At 48.8% G+C, this 27183-nt stretch overlaps 1 protein-coding gene across 4 annotated transcripts in view; it reads right to left on the bottom strand.

Moving 5' to 3' along the window:
- Nucleotides 1–17159: 17159 nt before the first annotated feature.
- MED13L (mediator complex subunit 13L) overlaps nt 17160–27183 on the bottom strand; it is a 209171-nt gene continuing 199147 nt past the window's right edge. For all 4 annotated transcript variants that reach the window (XM_087828714.1, XM_087828716.1, XM_087828715.1 and 1 more), the window contains exons 27-31: nt 26265–26441; nt 24285–24442; nt 23019–23180; nt 20934–21046; nt 17160–19952 (exon numbers count right to left, since the gene is read on the bottom strand). In XM_087828714.1, the coding sequence (XP_087684840.1) occupies nt 19820–19952; nt 20934–21046; nt 23019–23180; nt 24285–24442; nt 26265–26441 (743 nt within the window). In that variant the 3' untranslated portion in view covers nt 17160–19819. The remainder of the gene's footprint in view (nt 19953–20933; nt 21047–23018; nt 23181–24284; nt 24443–26264; nt 26442–27183) is intronic.

The following is a 27183-nucleotide window of genomic DNA, read 5'->3' as shown; positions in this document are numbered from 1 at the left end:
GATTTCTGGATCCACCCGAAGGGGCGGGGTCCTAATTCAGAAGGTCTAGGGTGGAACCCAAGAATTCCCATCTCTAACAACCCCCAGGGGGCGCTGAAGCCAGGGGTCCAGAGAGCACACCCAGAGGCCGCTGACGTAGGTGGGTTCGGGGATCGAACCTGCGACCGAGCTGCGTGCCCTTGGCCCTTGGCCGGGGAATCCAACCCCCTGACCCTTCGGTGTGCGGGCCGGCGCTCTAACCACTGGGCAACCCCACCCCGGGCTTCCCCGTGTGCCCGGAACTGTTTGCGTCTGGGGCCCCTGAACGACGGGCGGGTCTCGCCTATTCAAAAACCGGTTTCAGAAACTGAGAACCGTCATCCCCGTCGCCTCGATCGTCTCATGAGACAACAGGCGTTGCCGATGCCCAAAGAAAAGTAAAGAAGACGCAGCCACAGAGCGAAAGACCACCTTCCCCCGCGGAGAAGCGGCGACAGCGTCACACCGGGCGCGGGACAAAGCCCTCGGTCCCACCGCCGTGTGCGCGTAAAGGCGCAAACATCGCCTCTGCGCAGCGCGAGGCCCAACGCCGCTGCTTCCCGGCCGGAGCCTGTTAGTCCGAGCAGCTCTCAGGCGGTGAAGCTGGAAGTAAAAACTCAGCCCACGTATCCCGGCCGGTTATTTTCATCGTATCCTTGTCTCCCTGTGAATGTGGCAAATACTAGAGTCAAGGCCCCCGGCGACTGTTCGGGGCCTTGACCCTTCTGGGCAAAGCTAGAAGGATCCAGGAACCAAGGTGCCAGGTCTGAGTCCCAGCCAGCGACTGTTAGGATGACTACATATTTCTTAAACTAATTTATTTGGTTTTTTTTAATAGTTTTTTATTAAATGGAGAGAGAGAGGAAGAGAGGGGGAGAGAGAGAGAGAAGCGTCGATCGGTTGCCTCCTGCACGCACCCCGACTGGGGGTGGAACCTGCGGGCTGAGCATGTGCCCTGACCGGGAATCGAACCAGCGACCTTCCAGTGCACAGAATGAGCCACGCGAGCCAGGGCTTGAACTAATTTATTTTTTTTAAAAAAAACTAACCTATTACCGGGCATTTTAAGAGCTTATTAAGGTCTCAAAACAGCCACGTGAAGTAGACACCACACCACCCCTTTCACAAAGGAGAAGCTCAGGGCAGTTAAGTGACTTGCCCAGGAACACACAGCGCGTAGTCGCGGCAGAGATAAAATCCAACCCAGCTCAGCCCGACAGCCGGCCTTCCTTGCTGAGGACGCGGGCTCGTGGAAGGTGCTCGGAGCACTGCCTCCCTCCCCGCATCCTGACTCCCTGCGGGTCCTGCCAGGAGCGCGTCAGCTGAGGGGAGGGAGGCAGCCAAGAGTCGCAGGCCTGAAACTGTCTTGCCTTGGGGATTGGGAGTGGGGACAGGCCCTGGCCCATCGCCGGGCTCGGGGCTGCTCCCAGCACACAGCCCGCTTCCGGCCGGGTTTCCCCCATGAATCTGGACCCTCACGGGGTGCCCCTGGCCTCGTATAAGTGAAACCTAAAGAACCGACTTGGGGACTTCGGGCCCCACAGGCTCGCCGAGCAGGAAGGGCCTTTGAACGGCGGGTGTGCGTTCCAAACGCAACTAGGCCGGGCCTGCCTACCACTCCGCCTCCCCCACCCCGGAGCCTGGAAACCATTTCTTAAATATTAAAACGTGGCCTCTAAGCCCGGAGATTAGGTGAGAGGCTGCCCCCTTATCTCAGGTAGGAGATTCGGAGGCCCTCCCGGCAGGGTGGTAACAAGATCCCTTCATGAGGGAAACTAATCACCCTGAAAGCTTTGGAGGACTGGGGGGGGGGGGGGGGGGGGACTGCAACCAGCCCAGCCCCCTTCCCCGCAGTGACCCAGATAAGAGAATGAATCTTCCCGGTGGAACACCCGGAGCTCGGCCCGACCACAGCCGCAAGGGCAAGGTCTGTGCCTGGCACATAGTAGGTGCTCAGTGAACTGGAAAGGAAGGAAATCAGTCCCAGGGGACCCCCGGCTGCCTTTCTCACCTCCCCGTCCCAGGAGGCCATCAGCTCCCTCTAAGCAGCTGTGTTGCCAGCAGCTGGACAGATGTTCCCTTGGGAGGAGCCCAGAGAATTGCTACTCCCCTGGGCAGTGCCCTTCATGGCACCGCGGGACCAAAGCCTCCTGTCTGATCAACCCCTCCTATCACCGCTCTTAGGAGCCACATAATCCCCGTCCCCCAGAGGAACACACACTGTCCCAGCTCCAGGCATCTGCCCCAGGCTGCCTTCCCCGAGGACGTCCCTTCCCCATCCTTCCAGGCCCAGCTCGGGTCTCCCGCCCAGGGGAACTGTCCTTAAAGAGGAAGGACCCTGCCCTACAGTTAGGGACGGCGGGCGGACTGGTGACAGGTCTCCATTCTCCGCTCCACACGCTCCAGCCAGACACACCTGGTGACCTTGGGCAAAGCATGTGACCTCACGGAGGCTTGATTTCTTGAAAAACTCCCCGGAGCTACTGCAGCATCGAACGGAATAAAAGTAAGGAAAGCGCAACGCGAGGCCTAGAGCTCTTCGCCACACTGAATACACTTTTATCAAAGGCCAGGGTTTGCCAAGCCCTGTGCCGGGCACCTCACAGGCATAATCCCATTTGATGGGCGGAACAACCCTACCACTGGGTACCATTAAGACTCCCATTTCACAGATGAGGAAACTGAGGCACGGGGAAGTACCGAGGGAAGCGGGGGGGGGTGTCCCCGGAGTGAAAGGACACCAGGTTCCAATCTTGGCTCGGCCACAAGCATTCTCTGTGACCCTGAGCAAGGCCCCTCCTTTCTCTGGGCCTCAGCTTTCCCGTCTGGGAAACGGGTGCATAGATAACAAGCTTCTGTGGGATACAAGCTTCGAAGCCTGTGGGTCCCAAAGACTGCTTCACACTGGAGACACCCGGGGGCCTTCGAAAACTCTGACACCCCGGTCAGGCCACAAGCCAGTTCAATCAGAAAGTCTGGGCGTGGGAGCCGCTGGCCCGTGGTTTTCTGTTGGCTTTGTTTTGGTTTTGTTCAAGTCTCCGGGTGATTCCAACAGACGCCCAAGCTGGGGAACCACTGGCCTAGGGGTTCCGATTTCCTGGCCCCCCAGGAAACAGCGAGGCTGATCTGGCCTGGGCTGAAGGTGGTGCGCAAAATACAGTTCAATTCTGCGTCCAGAGGAGGCAAAGCCACAGAAACAGAAAGCAGACCAGCGGTTGCCGGGGGCGGGGCAGGGGAGGCTGGGGGGTAACCGCTCCTGGGGCACTTCTGGTGGGTGACGGACACTCGACAGCCCTGGCAGTGGCGCAACACTGGGAATGTACTGAACGCCACTAAACTGTACATTTAAAAATGGTTAAGTGATACATCTTTTATGTATATTTTACCCCAATAAAAAAAATAAAGGAGACAGAAATAAATAAATAAAAATCAAGGAAGTCAATTAAAAATAAGGTCTCTTGGGGGGTCAGGACTCTGTGGTCAAGCGGGGACACACAAAGGGTCAGGCCTGGGCCTCTGGAGGCAGATCTGAGTTCACATTCCCACTGGGCCACTTGCTAAGCGGGTGCTGTGTGACCCGGAGCAAGTGGCCTCGCCTCTCTGTTCCTCTCTCCTGCCTTCTAACTTGGAGAAAACGAGGGGGAGTGATTCTGAGGCTGAGCCACTGCTACTCTGAGCCACAGGAAGGCACCTGGGGACTGAACGAGACCCAGGCCGCTGAGCCCCGGGGCGAGGGGACCTGGGCACAGTCGCGCAGCGGGAGCCCCGGGCCGGGCCCTGACTCACCTGCCCGCGCGGGGCGGGCGGCCCACACCGGCCGCCTCCTTCCATCGCCCTCCTCTGGCTCCGGGCTCCGCTTCCCCAGTGGCCCGGGTGACGTCAGGGCCCCGGCGCCGGCCCCGCGGGGTGCGGGGTGCGGGGCGCGGGGTGCGGGGTGCGGGGCGCGGGGTGCGGGGCGCGCCGCCGCCAGGTGGGGCCGCCGCCAGGTGCGCCCGCCGCGCCCGAGGCCCGCCCGCCGCCCGGGCGCCTCCTCCCGGTCTGTGGCGACACCTGCTGGCCGCCCGCGGCGCTACACGCCTCCGCCCCCGGACCCGCTGCAGCCCCGCGCACGGACCCCCAAGCCCCGCGCACAGGGGGCGCAAAGGGGGCGAAGGGAGCCCAGGCGGTGGCGGCGGCTGCGCGGAGGCCCCAGGAAGGAAGGAGCCTGGCTATTGAAGGGACGTGCAAAAGGTCAGGAGCTGGAACGTGGTGGGCTTGGGATGAAGTAGGAAGGGACCAGGGGACCCTGGACACGGGGCTCCCACTGTTCCCAGGGGAGACCTGGAGGGGAGAGGCCTTGCCCTGAGTTACAGAGCGAGGCAGTGACAGCCAAGGGGAGGGGGCCGGGTGCAGAGCTCTTCCCACCTCTCCATGCCAACCTCATGGCTCCTGGTGTCCAAGAATCCATTCACTCAGAAAACATTTCTTGAGCAGCTATTATGTGCCAAGGACTATGCTAAGCGTTAAGGGCCTGATGGTAAATGAGGCACGGTCCTGGAGATGCTCCTAATCCAGTGAGGACATCTAACCAGACTAGGAAGATTAGAGAAGCCTCCCCCTTCCCCACAAGAGGCAACCCCAAAGGAATGAATCTCTAATGGTGGAAATCTGGGACAAGTAGAGGCCAGTAGAGGAGATATTTCAGCGCTCTTCGTAGGAAGAAATTATTTGAATTTCCACTTTTTTGTAGAAGTGAGAAATGAGGTGACAGAGGAATGGAGCTGGGGTACTGAGCTGGACCTCGCTGAGCTGCCGGAATCCTGGTGGCAGATTAAGCTCAGAGCATGTGTCTTAGTGAAAGAGTTCACCCCAGTTCTCAGACAAGAGAAATTGCCCTCTGCCTTTTGCAAGAGAGTCCTCAGTACACAGCACCCAGGTCAGGCCAATGGGGCTAGTGCCACCCCCAGCAGCCTCTTTTTCACTGTCATCGCCGAGCAGAATCTCTCATCAGTGGCATCGTTCGGAATGTTCTCTGAGCCAGCTCCCGTGTCCTTGATGGATTAAAACCAAAGGTTTATACATCACCACCCCCGTTTCATCATTGCAGTTTGGGGCTGGGACGCACACAGGAAAGGGCCACCCCTGGACAGTTCACGGAAGGGGCAGGTGGTATTTAAGTGAATAATTGAAAGCTGAGATGGGGGTCATTTCCAATCAGGAGGAAGAAGAGAGCACTTGAGAGAGACATGGTATGTGAACCCCAACACTGCGCACCTGAACGTCTGGCCCAGTGGTTCTCAAACTTGGTCCTAAAGCAGCAGGATTTTTATTCTCTGGGAATTGGTTAGAAATGTGAATTCTGAGTCTGAAACTTTGGGGTGGGGCCCAGTAATGTGTTTTGACACCCACCTCCCAGGTGATTCTTTTTTAAAATGTATTGATTGATTTTAAAAACAGAAAGAGAGAGAGAGAGACTCTGAGCTCCAAGGGGGCAGGGACCCAGCACCCATCCCCGGGGCCTGGCACACAGTAGGTGCTCTCTAAAGGGTGAAGAACACCTAGCTGAGCAGAGCGGCCCCGGAAGAACATAAACGGCCTGAGCTGGGCAAGTCCTGGCAGCTTGGGAAGGATGCCCGCGAAGGGCCAGCACCCCTGCCTCCATGGGCAGCTCAGGGTGTCGCCTGGCCATGCCCAGGATGAGAGGCAGCAAGGCCTCCCTCTGTGCCGGTGAGCGGTGGCCAGAGCCTAAGGCCAGGCAGGGCCAGGGAGGGAGCCTGCTGGGTGTCAACTGTGGTCTACGGCTAAGGCGACCCACCTCTCCACCATGTCTTTTTGGGGGAGCTCCTCCCTGTTCCCTCCAAGAAAAAGCATCGTGACCCCAAGGAAAAGTCTCATGAAAGAAAAACATGCGCAGGCTCCCCCAAAAGGCCCTCTTTCCCCCCAAAGCTCCGATGTCCACCCTACAAGGAATCGAGCACCCCACGAAGAGTCTCTCCCTGCCTGAGTGACCCCCCCCCCCCGGAGGCAGCATTAAAACTCCTGCCTTCCTCCCCTGTGTGCCCGGGCCCACCCACCGCTCCTGAAACTTGCTCTGTTTCAGCCTTCTCCCCTCCCCCCCAGGGAAGGAGACGCCCATCATGAATTTTTGTAAATGTCCATGTAAATGTGGACATTTTTGTAAACGTCTAATTGTGGGGTTCTGGGTACGTCCATTAGATCTGAGCTGTGAATTGCACTGTCCCAATCTTCCGTGCCCTCACTTTTTATGCAGCGCTCAATTACGGAGAGAGGCATGTTAAAATCTTCCACCGTAATTGCGGATTGGGGACATGTTAAGTGCACACAAGTTTAAAATGATCAGAGCTTCCTGCGAATTAAGTCTCCTAACAGCGCATCGGGAGCCTCCATTTCTGACAGGGCTCGTTGCCAGAAAGTCGTTTTGGGCGGCCGGGAGCACAGTCGTGCAAGCTTGCTCCCCGCATTTGCCTGGGTTACATTTCTGTGCCCTTGTATTTCTAGTCTTTCCGCGCCCTTACAGTTCTAGCTGTGTCTTTCATAAACAATGGGTAGGTGGTTATTATTTTTTATGTCTGTGTTTGATCCCGTAAGACAATGCTTCGTATTGGTATTACCGACAGGGTTTGATTTATCGCGGTTGCTGATCTACTTGGGTCTGTGTCTAACATCTTACTTTGGTTTTTTAGTGCTTATTAGACTTTCTACAGAGCTGTTCCCCCTTTCCTGCCTTGTACCAGACAGGCTGGGTTTCCTTTATGTCCCCTTTTAACTTTTCAGGATTTAGAAGCTACACATTCTGATCTGATCATTTCACATTCTTAACTTGTCCACTCGGTTTCAAGCTCATTGCGGGTCATTGAGTTAGCCACTGTTTACACCTGCCTCTCCAGCAATATGAAAACTAAGAACACTCTTGTCCAGATCGTCCTGTGGTAGTAGTTAGTTCCACAGGGATTTATAGCCTCAAAAACACGCACTGTCATTGTTTTAAATACAATTCGCGCATTTCGGTTTACCCGCATATTTGCCAATTTCTTTTGGCCACTGCTTCCCATTGTCCATGCCTCCTCCTGCCTTTGGTTTCCTTCTTCCGAAAGAATATATATGAGTAGTTGCGTCCACATGTCTGTTGGTGAAAAAAGCTTTTATTTATTTGAAAATGTCTATTTCCACCCTCCCGCTTGGATGATAGTTTTGCTGGGTATAGAATTCTGGGTTGTCACTGTGACCTCAGCCCTTTGAAGACAGTGACATTGATCTTCTGTTTTGTGGTCAAGAAGTGTGACATCAGGCCTTTGTTGGCCATCTCTCTGTTCAATGAATGAGGATCTTTCCAACTAACTGCAGTTTTTTTTCTTAGGTTCTGTTTCATGGGTATATGACAACATGGATTTATTTTTATTTACCCTGCTTGGGTTTAATTGTCCACTTTTAATCTTGTTTTATGCCTTAATTTTTCATTAAAATGTTGATATATTGCTACATCGGAACTTTGTTTCCAGTGCTTCCCTTTTGTTAAAATGAAGTTGTTTTCTTTAAATTCCTTTGTATTTTATTGAAAGCATCTCAGAACATCACCCAGAGGAGGGGATCTCTAGGCTTCTGGAGGCTGCCCAAAAGGTCACGGGATAAAGAGAGTTGAAACCCCAATATAAAAGGATGGTTTTTATATGTGATCCAAAATGTATTTTGTAAGCAGGGGTGTTGGTTTGATAGTTCACAGTATTGCAAAAAAAAATTGAAAATAAACAAAGTCACTCTTGGAGATGTTTAAGCATGTCCCCATCACTGCCTGGCCTGGAGCTCATGGGAAAGGCCTGAGGATGGGGAACAGAGTCAGGAAAACCCTGGACCTTCAATAACAATTGAGTCTGGCCTTCGGTTAGCTCCCTAGCTGAGCAGGCCATCGGGGTCAAGATGACAGGCACAAGTGATAAAGATAACATGATAGGTACCCAAAGATGCTTCCCCTAGAAGGGACTTCTCCATGACTGAGAGCCAAGAGAGCAAGGAGCAGAGATGCATTCCTGCTGGGAAACAGGGATGTACAGGCATGGATCCCACCTTTGGGAAGTTCCCAGCCCAACATGGGACAGGGCCCCTTACATTTCCCAGGGAAACTGAGGCTCCCAAGTGCTTGCTTCTGAATCTCCAGCAAGTGCCAGGCAAATGGAAGGTGTTGAATGAATGAATGAATGACACCTGGATAGGGTCCCCAGATATAAGACTTCTAGTTAAATTCGAATGTCAAATAAATGATGCCTTTTTAGTATAAGTATGTCCCAAGTATGGCATGAGCTATTCTTACACTGAAAATCACTTGTTGGGTATCTGGAATTCACATTCAACTGGACATCCTGTGTTTTTATTTGCTAAATCTGGGAACTTTATACCAAAGGCCCCTGCCGCAGCCAGGGACAGGAAGAGGGGACAGAGGTCAAACTTCACCATAGGCCCGGCCTTACCGGGGAGACGGGCACCAAGGTCCAGGCATCAGTAAGAAGAGCGTATTCTAAAGTGTGGCCTTGAAGTGTCTGACTCAGGGAAGGTGTCCAAAGGCCTGGGGCCAGCCCCCTGCCTCTGACCTTGGAAAGGGACAGCTGGGGGGTACTTAAGGAGGTTGGCTGCAGGAGGGGAGGGGAAACGTGTGAAAACCACTTTGGAGAAAGGGAAAGCTCTCATTTCATAGCCTGGTGCTGTCAGGGTTGAGCATGGAACAGCGTCCTTGACACACACACACACACCCTGAGTCCCTGTCTTCTCCAAGCTAAACATGAGCTTCAGAGATCAGCAGGGGATGAGGCATTTTGTTTAAGATCGGGAGACACGGCTGCCTTCCAAAGCTTATTTTAAAAAAACAGAAAACAAGATACAAGCAAGAAAAAACACCTGCCCGCCCCCACACACACTTCTACAGAATCTACAGATTTTTAAATTTAACTCTTTATTATGAAAATCTTCAAGCACCGCACAAGTAGAGAGGAGTATAATAAACCTCCAGGTATCCGTCACTGGGATGAGCGACTCTCTGAGCTTGGCCTCCCTTGTCCCATCTATGCCTGACTCCATGGCCCCCCCTCCACCGCACACACCTCCCTATTAGCACATCTCAGACATCATATCGTTTCACCCAACTTTGCAACTTTCCCGGGGTCTGCACACCCACCGGCTCTCTCTGAGGTGGGCATTATAATCCCATTTCACACCTGTGGACACTGAGGCTCGGAGAAGGGAAGTTCTTGTCCAAAGTGACCAAGGTGTACTGTGGGACTGGCACCAAGCCGTCAGGAGGCCCTAGGGCACCCCTCCCTCCATGGGGCCCCAGGCCGAGCCCAAGGGGGCACAGGGCTGAGCCCCCGCCAGCCCGCCTCCTCTCCCCAGGGCAGGGCTCCAGACGGTCAGACTTTGATCTCTGCCAGGGCCGAATTCCAGATGGAGGCCTTGCCAGCCCGCTCGGGCCACACGATTGATGGGGTGTTAATGATGTCAGGGTTTACAGACAAACTCCGGGCCTGCTCCGGTGCGGAGGGCCGATTGTCAGCGGTGATGGGAACCAGACACCTTGGCCCCATCAGCTCGAGGAGAAGGCGCAGAGCGAGCAGGAGGCCCCGGGGCTGCCCACACTGGAGCGCAGGTCCCTCTGGGATCTCAGGGTGGCCCTCCTGGTGTCAGGGTGTCCTGACCTCTCCACGGAGGATCTGGTGGGAAGAGCTCTGGACTCAGAGTCTAGTGCCAGCCACTGACAATGACCTTGCTCTGTCTTTCCTCTCTAGGCTGCAGTTTGCTCATCAGCAACAAAAGAATTGGGATTAGCTCAGGGCTCAGCAAAATTTTTCTGGAAGGGGCCAGATTGTCACTACTTCAGGCTTTGCAACCCCCATGGTCTCTATTTCAACTACCAGCCTCGCCATTGCAGCATGAAAGCCGCCATAGGCCAGAATGAGTCAGGTGGGCATGGCTGTGTTCCAATAAAACTTTATTTACAAAAACAGATGGTGGGCCGGATTAGATCCTCTCATTGCAGTTTGCTGATCCCTTGACCACACAGTCACTAAAGGCTCTTTGAACTCTAAAAGAGATATCAGTCAGAGATTAGGGCTTATACCTACGGGGGTCAGGCAGATAATATGAATGAGCAAAGCAAAAGCCATCACAATGCATTAGGGAGTGCTGAGGATTGCGGCAAACTATTGAACCTAGGCCTTGACTAAAAGGGGATGGGGTAGGCTGATATCTACTTGGCTCCAGCCAATGGTTGCCAGATGGACACACAGACCTAACCCAGGTAGAAAGAGTCATTCAAGAGAATCTGCTTTTTTAAAAGTGGGAATTACCCAATTTAACAATGTTGGCTACTGACTCTAACTCTGTGTGGCTCAACTCCCATCACACATGGCCGCTGGCCATATGAGGCCCAAGGGTCACCCATCAGCAAACTCTGCCCTATATTCCAAGTTCCCCTCCTCTGCAGAAACTGTGTTAGAAATGCAAAGGACGACATGGATTATTTGGAAGCTCACCCTAAGTGGGCTGGGTTTTTCTTTCCACATTTGGAAGTCCCTAGGCTGGTGGGGAGGTCAAGAAGGCAGATGGAGGACCCAGCCAGAGACAAGTGACTTGTTCCACTTCTCCGCCTGGGACTTGGGAGGGAAGAAAGCACAACTGTTCCTCCAGCCACCTGACCCAAAGTCCCCAAATGGCCAACCGGCTCAGGCCCCTGGAGGCACGTCCCTCTGAGCTGACTCCTCAGGAAGGCCCGAGCTGCTCGTGTAAATTACCTTCTTCCGGGAGGCTGGGGCCTGGGTCTGTTAGGGTTTCGTTGCCAACTGTCTCTAAGGCAACATCCAACCAAGACGTGAGATCCCGGAAATGGCTGCAAGAGGCAGGAGGCAGAGTGGGCAGATGTGTGGGGCTAGCCCAGGATGGGGAATGTTTATTTTTATTTTGGGGGCCTGTAGGCCTGGGAGCCATTAAAAATGCCTATTAATCTTCCCGCTGATCTCAGGGGGCAAAATCAGAGCCAGAAATGAGTCTGGAGCTACAGGCGGAGATATTTAAAAACTCTGCCCATGTGAACTGGTGAGGAGGAAGGGATGCCTCCCATCACTACCCCACACGAGCTCTCAAATGTGTCCTGTTTTTCCATCTTCTTTTAAAATCAGGTTTACTGAGGTGTAACTTATTTTCAAAGAATACCCATTTTGGTGCGCCCAAACAGTATGGAGGTTCCTCAAAAAATTAAAAATAGAACGACCATAGGACCCAGCAATTCTACTTCTGGGCATATAATATACCCAAAGGAATTGAAAGCAGGGGCCATGTTTGTAACAGCATCATTCATAATAACCAAAAGGTGGGAGCAAGGCGAACGTCCATGAATGGGTAAAATAATGTGATCTACCCTAACAATGGAATATCACTCAGCCTTAAAAAGAAGGAAATCCTGATCCATGCTACGACACGGATGAACCTCGAGAACATTACACTGCATGAAGCAAGCCAGTCACAAAAGGACAAGTACTGTATGATCCCACTCATATGAGGCCCCTGGAGTAGTCAAATTCACAGAGACAAAAACTAGAACGGTGGTTGTCAGGGCCTGGGGGGAGGAAGCGAGTTGTTGCTGTTTAATGGGCAGAGTTTCCGTTTGGCAAGATGAGAAAGGTCTGGCGATATCTTGTACAACAAAGTAAATGCACTTAACCCTACGGAAATGCACACTTCCAAATGGCTAAGACGGTAAATCCTATGGTGTGTGTTTTTTAACCACTATTAAAAATTAAAATTTAATGGGGGTGGTGAACACACGATACAATATACGGATGATATATTATAGATCTGTACAACCGAAGCCTATATAATTTTATTAACCAGTGTTGCCACCCTCAATACATTCAATAAAGGAGAAAAATAAAATAAAATAAATTAAAATGTAAAAGAATGCACCCATTTTAAGTGTAAAGCTCCTTGGACTTTGCCAAATATAACATCACCCCGATCAAAAGGGAAACCTTATCTTCACCCCAGAAAGTTCTCTCGTGCCCCACTGCAGTCTAGACGGGTTTTAAACATTCTGTCGAATTAAAATTTAATTCAACAGGAGTGATATCCCCACTGCCTTGGGGTCTGGGCCAAGCCTAATGCTGGTGGCTGCAAGGGGCCTTGTTTTATACTGGGGGTCCCCTCCTACATGGACCTGTGGGAGGGGATGGGGCAGAAGGAAGGACATTTGCTTTGGCTTCTTAATTTCTAACCGGCTGCCCAGGTAGTCACCGTCCCCACCCCAAACACACACACACACTGCGGCCATGCTCTAAATTAGCCAAGTAAGAGCCAGGTTGCTCTTCAAAACTGCCCCACACCAGGCCCCGAAGCCCAGCCTGGAGTCTGTCCCCTGGGGCTGTTCACCGAAGCGAGGGCTCCCCTGGGAGAGTGGACTCACCCAGCCCAGCTGCCCCCCCCCCCCCCAGCCTTGACCTCTTGCTTTCAAAACCCCAGACTTTGGCCCATAAAGATTTGTCGGTGACGGTCGCCCCCTGGTGGACAATCTGGGACATAACAAAAACATGTCTCTGCTTGAGGTGCTTTGCAGAATTTCCCGGGAATAATTCACTTGGCAGCGGAGAAACGTTGAAGACGTCGCCTTAACCAAGTGACCCAAGTTAATGTCACCTATAGCGGGGCACAGGGACGTCGTGCACTCCCGCACGTGATGCACTGAGAAGGGCACCTCATTCCTGTAAGTGTTCTTGCCCCCAAATGCATAACCTCAACTTAACCATGAGAAAACCTCCGCCTCCCCACTGGAGGACATTCTATAAAATGACTGGTAGGGACTCTTCAGAAATGGCGACAAGGAGAGCAGGACTCCAGGGTTTCCAAAGCAAAGGAGGACAGCAGGTGACCTGATCACAGGTCATTCAGATTCCCCCGGGGCCTGGGGAATGAACGCAGGCCAGGGTGGGGGGTCAAAGCCAGGACGTCACGGGAGAGTGGGGACACGGACTAGTGGAAACCAGAGGCTTACTTTTATCAGAAGGGGCACATACGGAGCAAGAGGGGCGTCGTGAATGCTTGTGAACATCAGCACCCGCGTTTCGAGGAGCCATGAACAGGAAAGCGATGCTGGGTTTGGAGGACTTACTGCAAAAATAAGAATGCTGACCATCCCACCAAACACTCTGCTGTTCTTTCATGCTGAGATATTTAATACGCATTTGGGTATATACGAGTAAATAAAATATATTATGAAAATTAATTTCACCTATTTTTTTCTTTCTTTCTTTTTACTTTTTGAATGTGGCTACTAGAAAATATAAAAGGACACTTTACGGCTCGCACTGCATTTCTGTTGGGTAGCTGCCTGAGAAATGGGACATACCTTTTCCTGAAGGTTTCAGGGAGTGGCTGCAAAGGGCTATCGCCACCAGATTACGGTATAGTAAGAAAAAAATACAGGCGAGACTTTAAATCCAAAGAGAACTTTCCTTTATTAAAAACAGGAAGAAAAAGAGCTAAGAGTCTTTAAAAAAAAAAATTTAAACACCAAAACTCAAAGGATGGAATCAACTTTAACACAGTCCCTAGTCAGTCACATTTCACTGCTTTCAGGGTCAGGCGCCTCTGAGCACCTGATGCAACAGGCCCTTCTCCCTGGACAAACGCGCAGCCGGAGAGGATCCGCGTAGACGCTGAGGAGGGCCACGCGGTCCGGAGGCCCCCAGGCCACCAGCGCCTGTATCTTCAAAAGTGAAAATAAATGAATTAAGCAGGCAATTAAGAGTCAAGGAAAATGAAACCAAACCCTCAAGGAAAGTAGAAAAAGAAACAGCAGGACACAGGCCAGAAAAAAGCACCAGAACTGTTCCCCCGTGAAGTGTTTCTTGGGAAAGAAAATCAAACAAAACTGAAAAACAGCAAACCGCTTTAAAAAAAAAACAACCATCAAGAAAGGGAAAAATCGCATAAATATTGTAAGAAACGGGGAAGACCACACGTTTCCAAAAATAACAGTTCAGAATTCAGGGAGCAACTACTCTGCACAACTGCATGGCCCATCGTTGGAAAAACAATTCTTTTTCCTGTAAAAATCTAAATTACCCTAATTGACAGAATAGAAAACCTAAGTCAACAATAAAAATTCCTGTATTTTCTAATAAGTAAAATATATATTTTTTCTGTTCCCCCAAAGGCATGGGGATGTGACGGATTTGCTGATAAATGACTTCAGGTTTTTGAGGTGCATGTCCCGCGCTCAGCCAATGCACAGCCGGCCCGACACAGTGCCATCAGGTGAGGGACACTCTCCTGGGCACCGGAAGTGGCTGGGACGTCTGTCTCTGAAGCAAACGTGACCTTGACCCCTGGACCTAATAAGGGAGGTCACTTCCTAAGCTTTGTGGTGATACAAGAAACAACAGGGCCCTGGCCGGAGTGGCTCAGTTGGCGGGAGGGTCGCCCTGTGCACCCAAAGGTTACTGGTTTGATTGCCAGTCAGGGCACATACCTGGGTTGTGGGTTCGAGCCCCAGTCGGGGAGGGTACACAAGGCAACCGATCAATGTTTCTCTCTCACATGGATGTTTCTCTCTCTTCCTCTAAGTACATCCTCGGGTGAGGGTTTAAAAAAAAACAGGAAGAAAAAGTGGGTGTGTGCAGATGTAACATGTAAACATTATCCCCTTTCCAACTCAAAATTACATACTCAGAATTAAAATTAAAAGGGGACAGGAAATGACTTACGGAAATGAGGCGTGTAGGAGCAAGGCCGGGCCCTCTCAGTGAGCAAAGCAAGATCCGAGCAAGAGGAGCTCACTGTAAGTGCTCCCTGAAAACGTTCAAGCCCAAACGAAACACGACTGCGGCCTCACGTGCTCAGTTATTTAAACTGATTCTACACCCCCCCCACAGGCATTTCCTCCTGGTAGCCCCTCTCGTCTTCGCTCTGTGGGGCCCGTTTTCCTGAATCTCGTCTCGTTTTGTTTAGCGGGTAGATGGGAATGGGCCTGACCTGCGGGCCAGGCAGGGGACAGCGAGAGGGGCTGCTCGGGTCCCCCTCAAGCACTCTCCGCGCCTCCAAACCGACAGAGCATCGAGGAACAGCCCCGGCCAATGCCCTTCTCAGGTGATGAAAACAAAACGCGTGCTTTTCTCACGTCCCGTGTTTTAAAAAAGAGACCGGCCCCGGTGTCCGCACCTTCCCACCGCCGGGTGACGAGTGAACGCTCCGGGAGGGAATGGCCTTCCCAGGGAAAAGCCAGTCCTCTGGTCTCCCCACGCTCTTCAACTTTCATCAACTTCCACGTCTTACCTGCTCTGTCCCTTTGGAGTCCTAGCCAGAAGCAGGGGAGTGTCAAAAAAATCTTTTTAAAACCCGACCCGAGGATTTCAGGGAAGTGCCGAGGGACTGGTCGATCTGGTTCCGGGCGAGCAGGGCGCCCAGGGCCGTCGCACAGCCGTATAATTACCTGGCACGATGGAATATTCTAATGGTGTCTCATTAGGATTAATGACATGAAATAATTACTGTTAAAGTGACCTTCCTGTCGAGGGGATATAAGCAATCGCAGCGTTTAACACCAAGATAACACGGTAATAGGCTGAAACGCGCCTTGATGGGGTTTGGCACGTGGCGACCCAAAGGTGAAGCTTTATAATGAACGGCTCGTGTGGGGTAAGCGACAGGCACCGACGACTGTTTCCAGGCCGTGGCCCATCCGGGCAGCACGCCCTTCGTAAGCAGCCTGCTTTTAAACACTTCTCCTGACCAACTGCACTTGCTATGAAGACTTTCCGGGCTCCTCGATACCAGTGGAAGCGATTCCCCGGCCCCACGGCTTCGGGAGTAGCAGGGACGGAAGACGGCACTGGCCTGTCGGAGGGGACAGCTCGGGTTCCGCGGAATCGGAGCTAAGGGCAGATGGCCGCAAGCCGCAGGTGGCTCCTGGGCGCCAAGAAAGACTTACGTCCACCTACTTTGCAAAGCGTTTAGATGCGTTCCACAAATAACCGTCCCCACCTCGGAGAGACGGAGCGACTGTTGCCACTGGGCACAGCTGGGGCGGCTGTGAAAACAAACCCCGCGTGTGAACAGAACCAGCACCCAGATTGTTGGATAAAGGTCTACCCGGCGGATGAGCGAAGCGTCCAGCTCAGGAACGGGTGTGAAAAGCCACCACCCGATTCTGATTTCTAATCAGAGCACTGACCTGACGGCACAGGACGTAGGAAATGCGTCAAAACTCTTTAATAACGTACCAAGCCGTCAACGATGCGCTTGGCAAGCAGCGGCGCAGCGGAGTGGCGCCCGGGTGAGACCACCAGCATCATCTTTGAGCTGGAGACGCAGCCCGACTGCTCAGCCTTCTTCCCGGTACCGCGACAGCAGGGACACGGCTTTGTGGTTCGCAAAGCCTTTCTCAGGGAAACGCCTCCGTCTTCGTTTGCAGATCAGGCCGAGGCTGAGCGCAGCGGTTTGTCTCTAGTCAGAACAGCGAGGTTTCTGAGCAGGCGGAGAAAGGTCAATAGCAAAGCCTTCCGACTTACTCTGACTGCACTCTGCCCGCTCGCCCGTCCCGCGCTCGCCGTTCCCGCGCCACTCGGCCCCTGCAGCGCAGCGCTTCCCCCTCACGGACTCCGAGGAGACAAGGCGGGGGGCCGCCAGCACCCTGCTCGCGTGCGGTGCCAGACGGCACGTGGCTGTCACCAGCCTGTGGACGGGGGAACCGTGAAAGGGAGACGCGCCTGTTATTTCTAAGGAACAGCAAGAGGAGACCGGCCGGGACTGTCGAGAGAAAGGAAGAATCACAGACCTGTCGTTAGTGTGAGGACTGCCCACGATCTCAGCGCCGGGAGACACGTGCGACGGGACCTGCTCCAAACAGCTGACGAGCTAGACATCAGGGCCCTATTCATGGGGGGGGCCTAAACTTCTAGAAGTGCACCTGTCCCTGGAGGAGGAACCCGGCTGGGAACAGCCTTGGGCGGGCGATGAGGGGCAGTGACATTCCACGTCCACTCTGCTCCGGGGGGAGAGCCTGGCCCCCCACGGGCCGCTCAATCCATCAGACGGACACCGCTGGGGCTGGGGCAGGTGTTGGTCGTTTTATTAAAGGCAGACGGGAGGGGGAAAAAAGCCACTCGAAGTTTCAGTAATTCAATAATTTATTCCTCTAAAAAAGTGTGTAAAAGTATATAGCTCTCATTCACAAGGTATATATGAATGACATTTAAAATGGAGGCCTTTTAGTATTGTTTCTTTTATCAAAGTCTTTTAGTGTACTGTACCAGCGCTATACTGCAGTTTGTTTTTTTAATGAACTTCACATATTTTTGTATTCTTTCAAATTGTTTGCTATATATAAAAGAAGCTCACTGCAAAATGCTTGAAGGAAAAAAAGAAACAAAAGAAATTCAGAACTTCCCAGAAATGTACAGCTTTTACATTTAAAAAAGGTTCTGAGATATACATACAGGCATGCTGGACGACCCCCCCCCCACCCCAGTTCCCCTTTTAGTTCAAACCATGGTAAGAGTTCTGATTTCTGTAGGATTTCCAAAATTAAAAATTAAAAAAAAAAATAAAATAACTTCTCACTCTGTAGCAAATCCAGGGCTTGTACATTTCAGATTAATTCAGTAAAAAACTCACAAGTAAAATAATGCATATTTAAGGGAAATATAATACAGACTTTTTCACACAGAAGTACATAATAAGATTTTTTAAAATCTATTGCCATTCATTTATTTTTGCACAAAAACGTATAAATATGTCACCAGCTTTTAACTTAAAAAACTTAAATAAAAGACACCAGATGAAATCTACCCTTTGCTGCCTTTTTTAAAATTTTTTTATTTTTGTAGGGCTTTTTTGCTTTTTGTGGTTTTTTTCTTTTTTTTCTTTTTTTTTTTTTTTTTGCTTAGAATTGGATTTCTAGGGAAGAAAAGCCCCTGCATTAAAAACAGCCCATTAAAAAAAAAAATTCAAAGTTCTGATGAATTCTGGAAAAAAAAATCAACCCCAAAGTGGTAAAAGATTACAAATATCTACTTTACAATTTGTCTTCTCACCAAGATAATTTTATACAAGTTTACAATCTTCATCATCTTATGCTCTTCAAAAGGCCTTGAGAATTTTTCCTTTCTGATTAAGAAAAAATAGCACTGCAATATTTTTAGTCAATTTTACACTGTACACATTAGATACAAATGGTTTTGATATAGCAGATTTTTTTAACCTATACATTGCGAAAGTCCCCCCCCCCTCCGGTGGAACAGAGAACAGAATGACCCATTTACAAGTTATTTCTCTGCCTTCGCATTCCCACCACACCACTTTTTTTAATATAATGTTTTAAACGTTAGATTATTTCAAGAAAAATACTTTTACAAAATCCTATCACTATTACATTTCCTTTCTGTTAATAACCAGGACATGGCAGTCTCTTGGAAGAACGTTCGGAATCTGCACGGTTCTCTGCAGACGCCAGGAGCCCCGCAGCCAGGCGAGAGCTCACGGGCCACCCCCCCACCCCCCGACAGCACACCACCAGTGAGGGCCGAACCGAGTCCTACAGACAACCCTTTCGGCCTGGAAGGAGCCATAAAATGCTTCAATTAGCCACCAATGCTTTAAAAAGGCATTTTTTAAAAAGTCCCACCATGAAGGCTCAACTTCAAGTACTAATTTAATGGTTAAGTTGTAATATTTCTTTGAAATAATATTCCTATGGTCCAGAAAAAATTCACCATATTTATAACTGATTTTATGAGCAAACACTTTTGATTGTAATATGTACATGAGTCCCCTTTGATCTAACGAGAGGAGAGGCCTGGCTTTCAATAAGAATTCACTAGAAAATGTGTCTCTACTGTGGCTGTATAAAACTGATGAAGGTGGGGCCTCCATGGTTCTGGGCCGAGCGCGACTGCCTCCCGTATAAAAATGTCACCCTTCATGAAACACTGGCCACTTTAATAAGGAACACAGCAGAATGTTTACCCAGTTTGTTCTTAGCAAAACCTACTGCTGGGTGGTCTGAAAGATGTTACGTTTTAGGCATGATCTCCCCAATTTGTTTTCACTCCGTTTCCGGCTCCTAGGACAGAGGTATGTAGTCAAAGAACCCTGTGCTGGGTCTGAGTTGGGTTTCAGCTACTGTACCTGGTCCTCGCAAATTAAAAAAAAAATTAAAAGTCACAAAAACCCTAGGACAACAACTTAAAATAAATAAACAAAATAAAGATGTCTCCAGACGTTTTGTATCTACACACAGGTATGAAGTCAGCCAACGTACTCACGCCCATCGACGGGTACACTAGGGAGAAAAGCTCACTGTGGAATCATGTACTTGAGCTGGTTCTTATTTTGAAAAAGTCCTAGAATATGGAGTTCAGGTCACCCGCAGGCCATACACCAGTAACTAGAGGATTTCATCCAAAGGGCTAAACTGCCCTTCTTTTAAAAGAGACTGAAAACACAGACTCTTGTGCAAAAGGACACTGTTTCTTCTGTTTCTCTCCTAAAACCAACACCAACCAAAACTCCCCGTGACCCAGGGGTCTGGGTGCATGCACCACACACTGGTGTCAGTCACTGCTGTGGAGGCTCCAGGTCCATGAAGAAGTGTCAGCGAGTCACTGTGATGAACACTGCAGAAACAACATGTGCCTGCGGAGGAGGGGCCACAGTGCAGGACTGTGCAGTGGTCTCAGGGAAAGGACTGGGCATCTGCAGAGTGTGGCAGGCTCCAGACTGAGGCTGCAGGGAAAAGGAACTGAGCCAGAGAGAGCAAGTGCTTTTCCAGTTAGAGCGTATTCATGATGGCATTGTACAGCTGAGTGAGCACCACAAAGTGGACGGGAAGGCAGGAGGTGCGGTCCTGGGTGGCCGGATTGCACGTGAGCCACGACAAAGCGTTGTACTGCTCCAAAACAAACCTGCAGAGAGAGCAGCGGGTCGGGCGTGGGCACGACAGGTGAGGGACTGCAGACCCTAACATTCCAGGCGCTGCAGCAAGAGGCCTGACACCTTCCTCAGCTTGCCCCAGGCTCTCCCCCGTTCCTTCCTCTCATGGTCCACCTTCCTTCTAGACCCACCGTCTGAGATGCAGCCACTGGCCCCGTGTGAATTCATATATGCTGTAAGTGTAAACCGGGCCCTGGATTGCAAAGACTCAGTATTTTAAAAACATGTAAAATAGTTCCTGAATATTTTTACATTGACTACTGTTGAAATATTTTGGATATATCTGATGTTACTCTGATATATTTTTTATATAATTGGTGAATTTACCACTAAAGTTAACTTCACTAATTTATTTTTGTTATTTACTGTGGCTGCTAGGAAAGCTTTAATGAGACAAGTGGCCCCCTTCACATCTCCAATGAACAGAGCTGCTCTGAGGCCAGGGAAGCCAAAACCCCACTGAGCAGGTCCCTGCTGAACTGTGATTCCCAAATCATTCAGGAGTCAGGAAACATTAGAAAAAGCTTGTATATTTTCTCAAGGTACAAGAAGAATGCTTATGGTCTCCTAAAATTCCATACACTTCTGGGAGGTATTGCCCAACTATGGAATTTGCATTGTAGTTAATTTCATTTATAAAATCGGTGTGAGAGAGGGTAAAAGATGTTTGAGTTCCAGACTGTCTTCTAATTACCCACCCCTAATTCTGATACTTTCATTACCATGAATGCCTCCTCTATGCAGGAAGCAAGCCAGCAGTGCTTGCGTGTGACTAAGTTAACCAAGCCCACCCGTCTGCCCCATGCACACGGGCCTGGCTGACCGGTAACCAGTGCTGCCCCACAAGGCCGCATCTCTCCCACGAAGACCACTTCAACTAAAGCACTTGGGAAACAAGAGCAACGGAAAACAATCTCCAATGGTGCTGCTGTGCCGCCAGGGTAGGAACCTACCTCAGAACATCAGATGTGGTTTTGGAGTCGAGAGGATGTGGCACCCGCTGAGAACTCCGGGCAGGGAGAAGCTCGTCCGTCTGTGCTACAGAGATGTGGTGATGCAGGGATGCCTGCGGAGGGACAGAGACAGTTACCTGCCTGGTCTAGTCGGCTACGGGGCAGAGAAAGGCCCAGCCCACGTCTGCCTGAAGCAGGTGCTCTTAAGGTCCTTAGAAGTCTGTGAATTTTAAGCTGCTCAGTAACCCCAATGTGATCGTACATAACCTCATATCCTAAATTTGGAAAAAAAGAAAGCTGTCATCGTCAATGATTAAATAACGTGCCCTGCAGGTCTTAATCTGCAGAAGGCCCCACAATGTGGATACGGCTCACTGTTCTTGTGTATTCTTGTATCCTGATTCCACAGCTCGATAGTTCTAGAGACTCAATTAGGCTCAGATTACTGGGGGGAGGGAGGGGAATATTTTATTACTGGTGCTGTACTGTTCTTATCACATCATATCACATCACAAGGCTCGATGTCTGCTGTCCCTCTGACTATAACTGATACCTGGGTTTAGTCAGTAGGTACCAGCATGCTCCATCCACTACAAAGTTCCCTATCAACTTCTAACTGAAAGGTTTTAACATAGTTTGATTTACTAAATAACTAAGAAATATAATACATAAAGGAGAGGAAATACAAATGCTGGGTTCTTTCTCTTTATTTTTTAATTTTTAGATTAACTAGCAGCTTCAATAGGTGACAGATAAATGTTTTGTTTTTCAGCACAATTATGAACCCAAGGATTTATTTCAATCTATATGCTACCATCATTTTTGTGTTTTTTTGATGACCAAGTGGTACCACCTTGGGCAATGGAAACCCCTCCTCATTGGCTACTTGGTCCTTTGGTGGGACTCTAAAAATCTTAGGTAACTTTCTTGCTTTTAAGTATGACAAGATGTCCCAGGTTCATCTTAAATAATTCTTACTTTGAACCTGGAATCAGTCATTTCTTCAGAGAATTCTGGTTCTTTTGAATGATAAATGGTATTTAGGAACCACGATCGTGGCAACAGAGGTATTTATTGCTCCTAAGTTGCCATTGTTCCTAAGCCTCTTCAGTAGACAGAGTTAAAATATGTATATACAATTTTAGAGAGGAAGCAATAAATCTAGGTTCATACTGATAATTCTAATTCAAAAATAAAAATTACATGAAATTTTATGTAACCTCTTTAATTTCATAATAGTATGTTTAAGTCATTAGGAAAAGAAAATTCTTCAATTATTTTTGGTTTTAACATTCCAAATGCGTGTGTCTGTGTGTGTGTGTGTGTCTGTCCTGGACATTACTGCACAGTAATCTATACTCCACAGGTAATAATATAAAAATACTTCTCATTTTGATATGGACGAATAATACTCCACTATGATAATTTATTCAACCAGCCCCCTACTAGTGGATATTTCAGCTGTTTCTAATCTTTTACATATGTCATTTTTTGTTTTTGCCAAAGTTTCTTTTGACTATATTTCTAGAGTTGGGACTCGGCATCAAAAGGGAAATGTGTAGGTTGTAGAACCTGGCTTCTCCCACAGCCCTCCCAACAGACACACGTTGTCAAACCTTTGGCTTTTTGCCAGTCTATGGATGGATTTCTTTCCAGTTTCCTTTGCCCAAACTAGAAGTGGGATTTCTTTTGTATTTAACCCTTAATGTGGATTAAGTTTCCAAGAAATACACAGGAAGGAGCAAGTGTAAATGTGGAGTTTTTAGCTGACTTGTGTCCCACTCGGATGAAGAATGCTGACGGCCCATGGCAAGGGAGGAAGAGGGCAGCTAGAGGCTAACCTCACTAACAGCAGTGCGTGACCCGGAAGAAACCACTAAAAAGAACCGTGTGTCCATCCTAGATGCGCCCTTCCGGCGCCAAAAAGTCTCTTCCTTGGGTTACTGCGATCATTTCTTTGTGACATGGTTTTGAGTTCCTCTCCTAAATAAGACTATGGTACAGAAATTTCTAAGCAGAACTGAACTTAAGTGTAAGTCACTCATCCCCCCTCCCCTGAAACGTCAAACACAATACCAAACCAACCTTTAGGAAGAGGGGACACTGGTTCTGAGCCTGAGGACATGATGACCAAAACCACTGGGGGAGATTCTCAGCTTTGGCAGTTGATACAAAATACCCAAGGGCCAGAGGCTGCTGCTTCAGCTCCTCCGGCGCTTCTCGCGAAAGAAGACGCTCACCCTGGCTCTACGGAACAAGTCCCAGAAGCACGGTCAGCATTTATCACCAAACCAAACTTTTAACAAAATCAATTTTTAAAAAACCCACAGATATAATTGACATAAAAAATTGTATTAGCTTCAGGTGTACAATGAAATAATTCATATTTGTATACATTGCAAAGCGATCAATCACACAGTGTGTCCAGTTAACATCCATCACCACACATAGTTACAAAATTTTTTGTGATGAGAACTTTCCAGATCCTCTCTCTCAGCAGCTTTCAAATATGTAGCCCTATCATTACGTATATTTATACTTATTATTGTTTATACTTGTCCAGGTTAATACATTAGACATAGTGGTTTTTCTGAGTCTTAACCCCTCAGTCTCTTAACTTTTAAATAAAAGTACAATACAGTCAAAAGGCCTGAATCCTCGAGCATTTAAACAAAGTTAGCATGAGTAACGGCAGGACCTTTACTCTTCAATCTTTTGTTAATGCACCTCCAATATCCCTAAGATGTTTAAAGATGAAACTAGTTGTAAACTCAGTTTTTTCCCTTAATACTCTGGCATCAACCTGAACGTTTCTCCAAAGCCTGCCTCGTGTGGGGTCCTGCCCCTCCTGTGGAGCTGGCTGCAGAGACGACGGGCTGCTTTAAAAAGGCGCCGCAACGTGAAACAGCAGCCAGGTCCCTTTCAGAATAATTAACCGTCAGCAATGTGTTCCTCAATTGACAGTTTCTCTGCATTTAAATAAGCTGTCCAACTAGCCTCTGAAAAAAAACACTATTTTGGCAAAAATTAAAAAATAACTGGGAAGCAGCAAGTAACCAAAACTAATTTTTGCTAATAAAACAAGAATTGCACACAACCCTTGCAGCTTTAATAGGACTATTCCTTTGAAAAAACATATTTATCTGGAATAACAAAACATTTCTTTCCAATTCCTGCCTTTATTCAAAATGGAGCATCTACAGAGTCATTTTTCCATGCTACTTCCCTCATACTGGGGCCCAAGACCAACGAGATGAACGGTGCGTGTAGTGAGAAGACGGCCGCACTTCTTGAGGATTATTTCCCGAAGGCTGAGACTGTTTTCAACAGTCTACGTCACACTGTCCTTACCCGACTGTGCTGGAAGTGAGAGCCCACACCGATTCCAGAAGGAGAGCCTGGGGAGGGAACTGGGGAGGAGTTGGGGGAGGAATGGAGGTTCCCAGTCATTAATATGCCAATATCATTGTCCATGTCATCTGGGAATGGAAGGTCAACAAACATGTCATCTGGAGGAGAAGAGAAAAAAAAGCACAAAAATTTAAAAAATTATCCACATCCTAACTTAACCAATACACTCTTTTTGGGGGCTACGACTATTACAGGCAGGTGCTGTTAAATTAGTAAGAATTAATGTGTGTGCGGAGTGCAAGGAGCTGCAAATTCCTCTTCCCCCCCCCAATGTGCTCCTTATGAAATATTAACAGAATGAAGAACATAAAACTCCACACTCTGTATAGTTCCCAAAGGCACATAAAAAGATGGCAAAACAGCTAAAGAAACAATTATTAAACAAATTTAAAAATTGATACCATCTAAGAAAACAGCAGACTCTACCTATGCAGCCATTTAGCATCTAAATCCTGGAGGGTGAACTAATGGGCGTTAACAGGTGTGAACCTGCCCTGAAACTGGAGGCCATTCCACAAGCTGATCAAAGTACCACGTTTTCATTAAGAAATCCTCTCCTGTATTATAAACGTAAGGTACACACACGGCAGAAAATTTGGAAAGAAAAGTACAAAAGAGGAAAACCACCACCCATGACTCAATCACCACGAACACCTGCCCTGTGGTTGTTTTCTCCCACTGTTATCCCACTGTGCCCCCTCTACAGGACGAACATGTATGCACAGACAGGACGAACATGTATGCACAGACAGGATGAACATGTATGCACAGACAGGACGAACATGTATGCACAGACAGGACAAACATGTATGCACAGACAGGACGAACATGTATGCACAGGCAGGACGAACATGTGTGCACAGGCAGGACGAACATGTGTGCACAGGCAGGACGAACATGTGTGCACAGGCAGGACGAACATGTGTGCACAGACAGGATGAACATGTATGCACAGACAGGACGAACATGCATGCACAGACAGGACGAACATGTATGCACAGACAGGACAAACATGTATGCACAGACAGGACGAACATGTATGCACAGGCAGGACGAACATGCATGCACAGACAGGACGAACATGTATGCACAGGCAGGACGAACATGTGTGCACAGGCAGGACGAACATGTATGCACAGGCAGGACGAACATGTGTGCACAGGCAGGACGAACATGTGTGCACAGACAGGACGAACATGTGTGCACAGGCAGGACGAACATGTATGCACAGACAGGGCGAACATGTATGCACAGACAGGACAAACATGTATGCACAGACAGGACAAACATGTGTGCACAGGCAGGACGAACATGTATGCACAGACAGGACAAACATGTATGCACAGACAGGACGAACATGTATGCACAGACAGCGTGGCGCCTTTGCCTCCCCCTTTAACAGGAGCAAATGCTGGTAGCTGGTAAAAATTCCTCTTAAAAAAAGCAAATAGCTGCATCATATTGCACATTTACAGTTTATAAATAGCCATGTCTTAATGCCTTAATACATTCAAACCAAAAAAACCTATTAAGAATAATCGAGTAAAAAGCTGTTTTGGAACAAACTAGATCCCCAGTGATTAGCTAATGGCAGGTGCCACCCTTACATTGCCCAGCAGACTTCATACATTTCAAGTCACGTTGAGGCATATTTATAAAAGAGCAGTACCCATGTACAGTACACTACCAAGCAGGTATTACTTTTTGCCTTTAATGAAAAACAAGAGGAAGTGAATTCCCCAAAAGAGGAACGTATTTATTTGGTCTTGGTAACAGAGCAAATTAAATCTTCAAAACCAAACAGATCCTCTAAACTTCAAGCCCTCTTCCTACAGCCTGCAGTGGCTCCGTGACCCCACACTCCAGCTCTGTGTCTTGGGGAAGAAGCTGAACTCTAGGCACACACAGTCCCCCACTCACCATTGTTGGGGCTAAACCCATCCTCGTTGGGATAGTTGGCTGGAGCCACCTGGATAGTTGACGATGTCGGGAACACCAAGATATGTGTACAAGAAGCATCTTGAGGGGTGTTAAGCTGAGATGACTGCATGTTTAATGCAGTACTTCGTCCAAAAACAGAGCCCATTGTGACAGCATCTTTAAAAAAAAATGCATCAATTCCTTTAGTGCAGCAGTGAGCAACTCCAGAAATGATGTTTTTAAGAGGCCTTGAGCCGGAGAGACAGGCGTCTGACACAAGTGCCACACTGAACACACTGAGCCCAAGTGTTTAAGTATCTTCAAGAAACTGACTCAGAGCACAGAGCTACAATAACCTAACCTTCACTTCATACTGGGAAGGTTAAGATAAAATTGGACTGAGTCTGCTAAATATGTTTTAATTACGTATATAAATATTTCCAGAAATAAATCTCCCACATTCCTTCCTCCTGTGGTTGCTCACAGTTTACAAAGTACTACTTTCCTAACTGACACAATTCTGTAGAAACGTACCATTCCACTAATAACTGCTACGACTAACCCCACTGAATGTTTACTACAGCCCAGGCTCTGTGCTGAATTCTTTATTCCTGTTATCTCATTCAATCATCATGGCCACCTCGAGGTAGGACTCCTCATTTTGTGATCAGAAAAGAGCACAAAGAAATTGTGTAATCTGCCCAAATGGTGCAGGCAACAACTAATCTAAGATCTACCAAGCAGGCCAACACAGGCCATCTGTCTCTCACACCACAACACTGTTTACTTTTACAGGGAGTGTGTGGACAGGGTCTCCTATCTGATCAAAGAAATATATGGATGGTAAAAACTGTTTTAAAGGTATAAAATTGCTTTGTCATCAAATTATAAAATAGCTTAGTTGCTAATTTTTAAAAAA

Source organism: Miniopterus natalensis, chromosome 20, assembly GCF_054644295.1.
Source record: "Miniopterus natalensis isolate mMinNat1 chromosome 20, mMinNat1.hap1, whole genome shotgun sequence".
In the NCBI taxonomy this organism is placed as follows: Eukaryota; Metazoa; Chordata; class Mammalia; order Chiroptera; family Miniopteridae; genus Miniopterus; species Miniopterus natalensis.
Note: the sequence above shows the minus strand (reverse complement) of the source record. Positions and strands in the feature narration are given on the sequence as shown.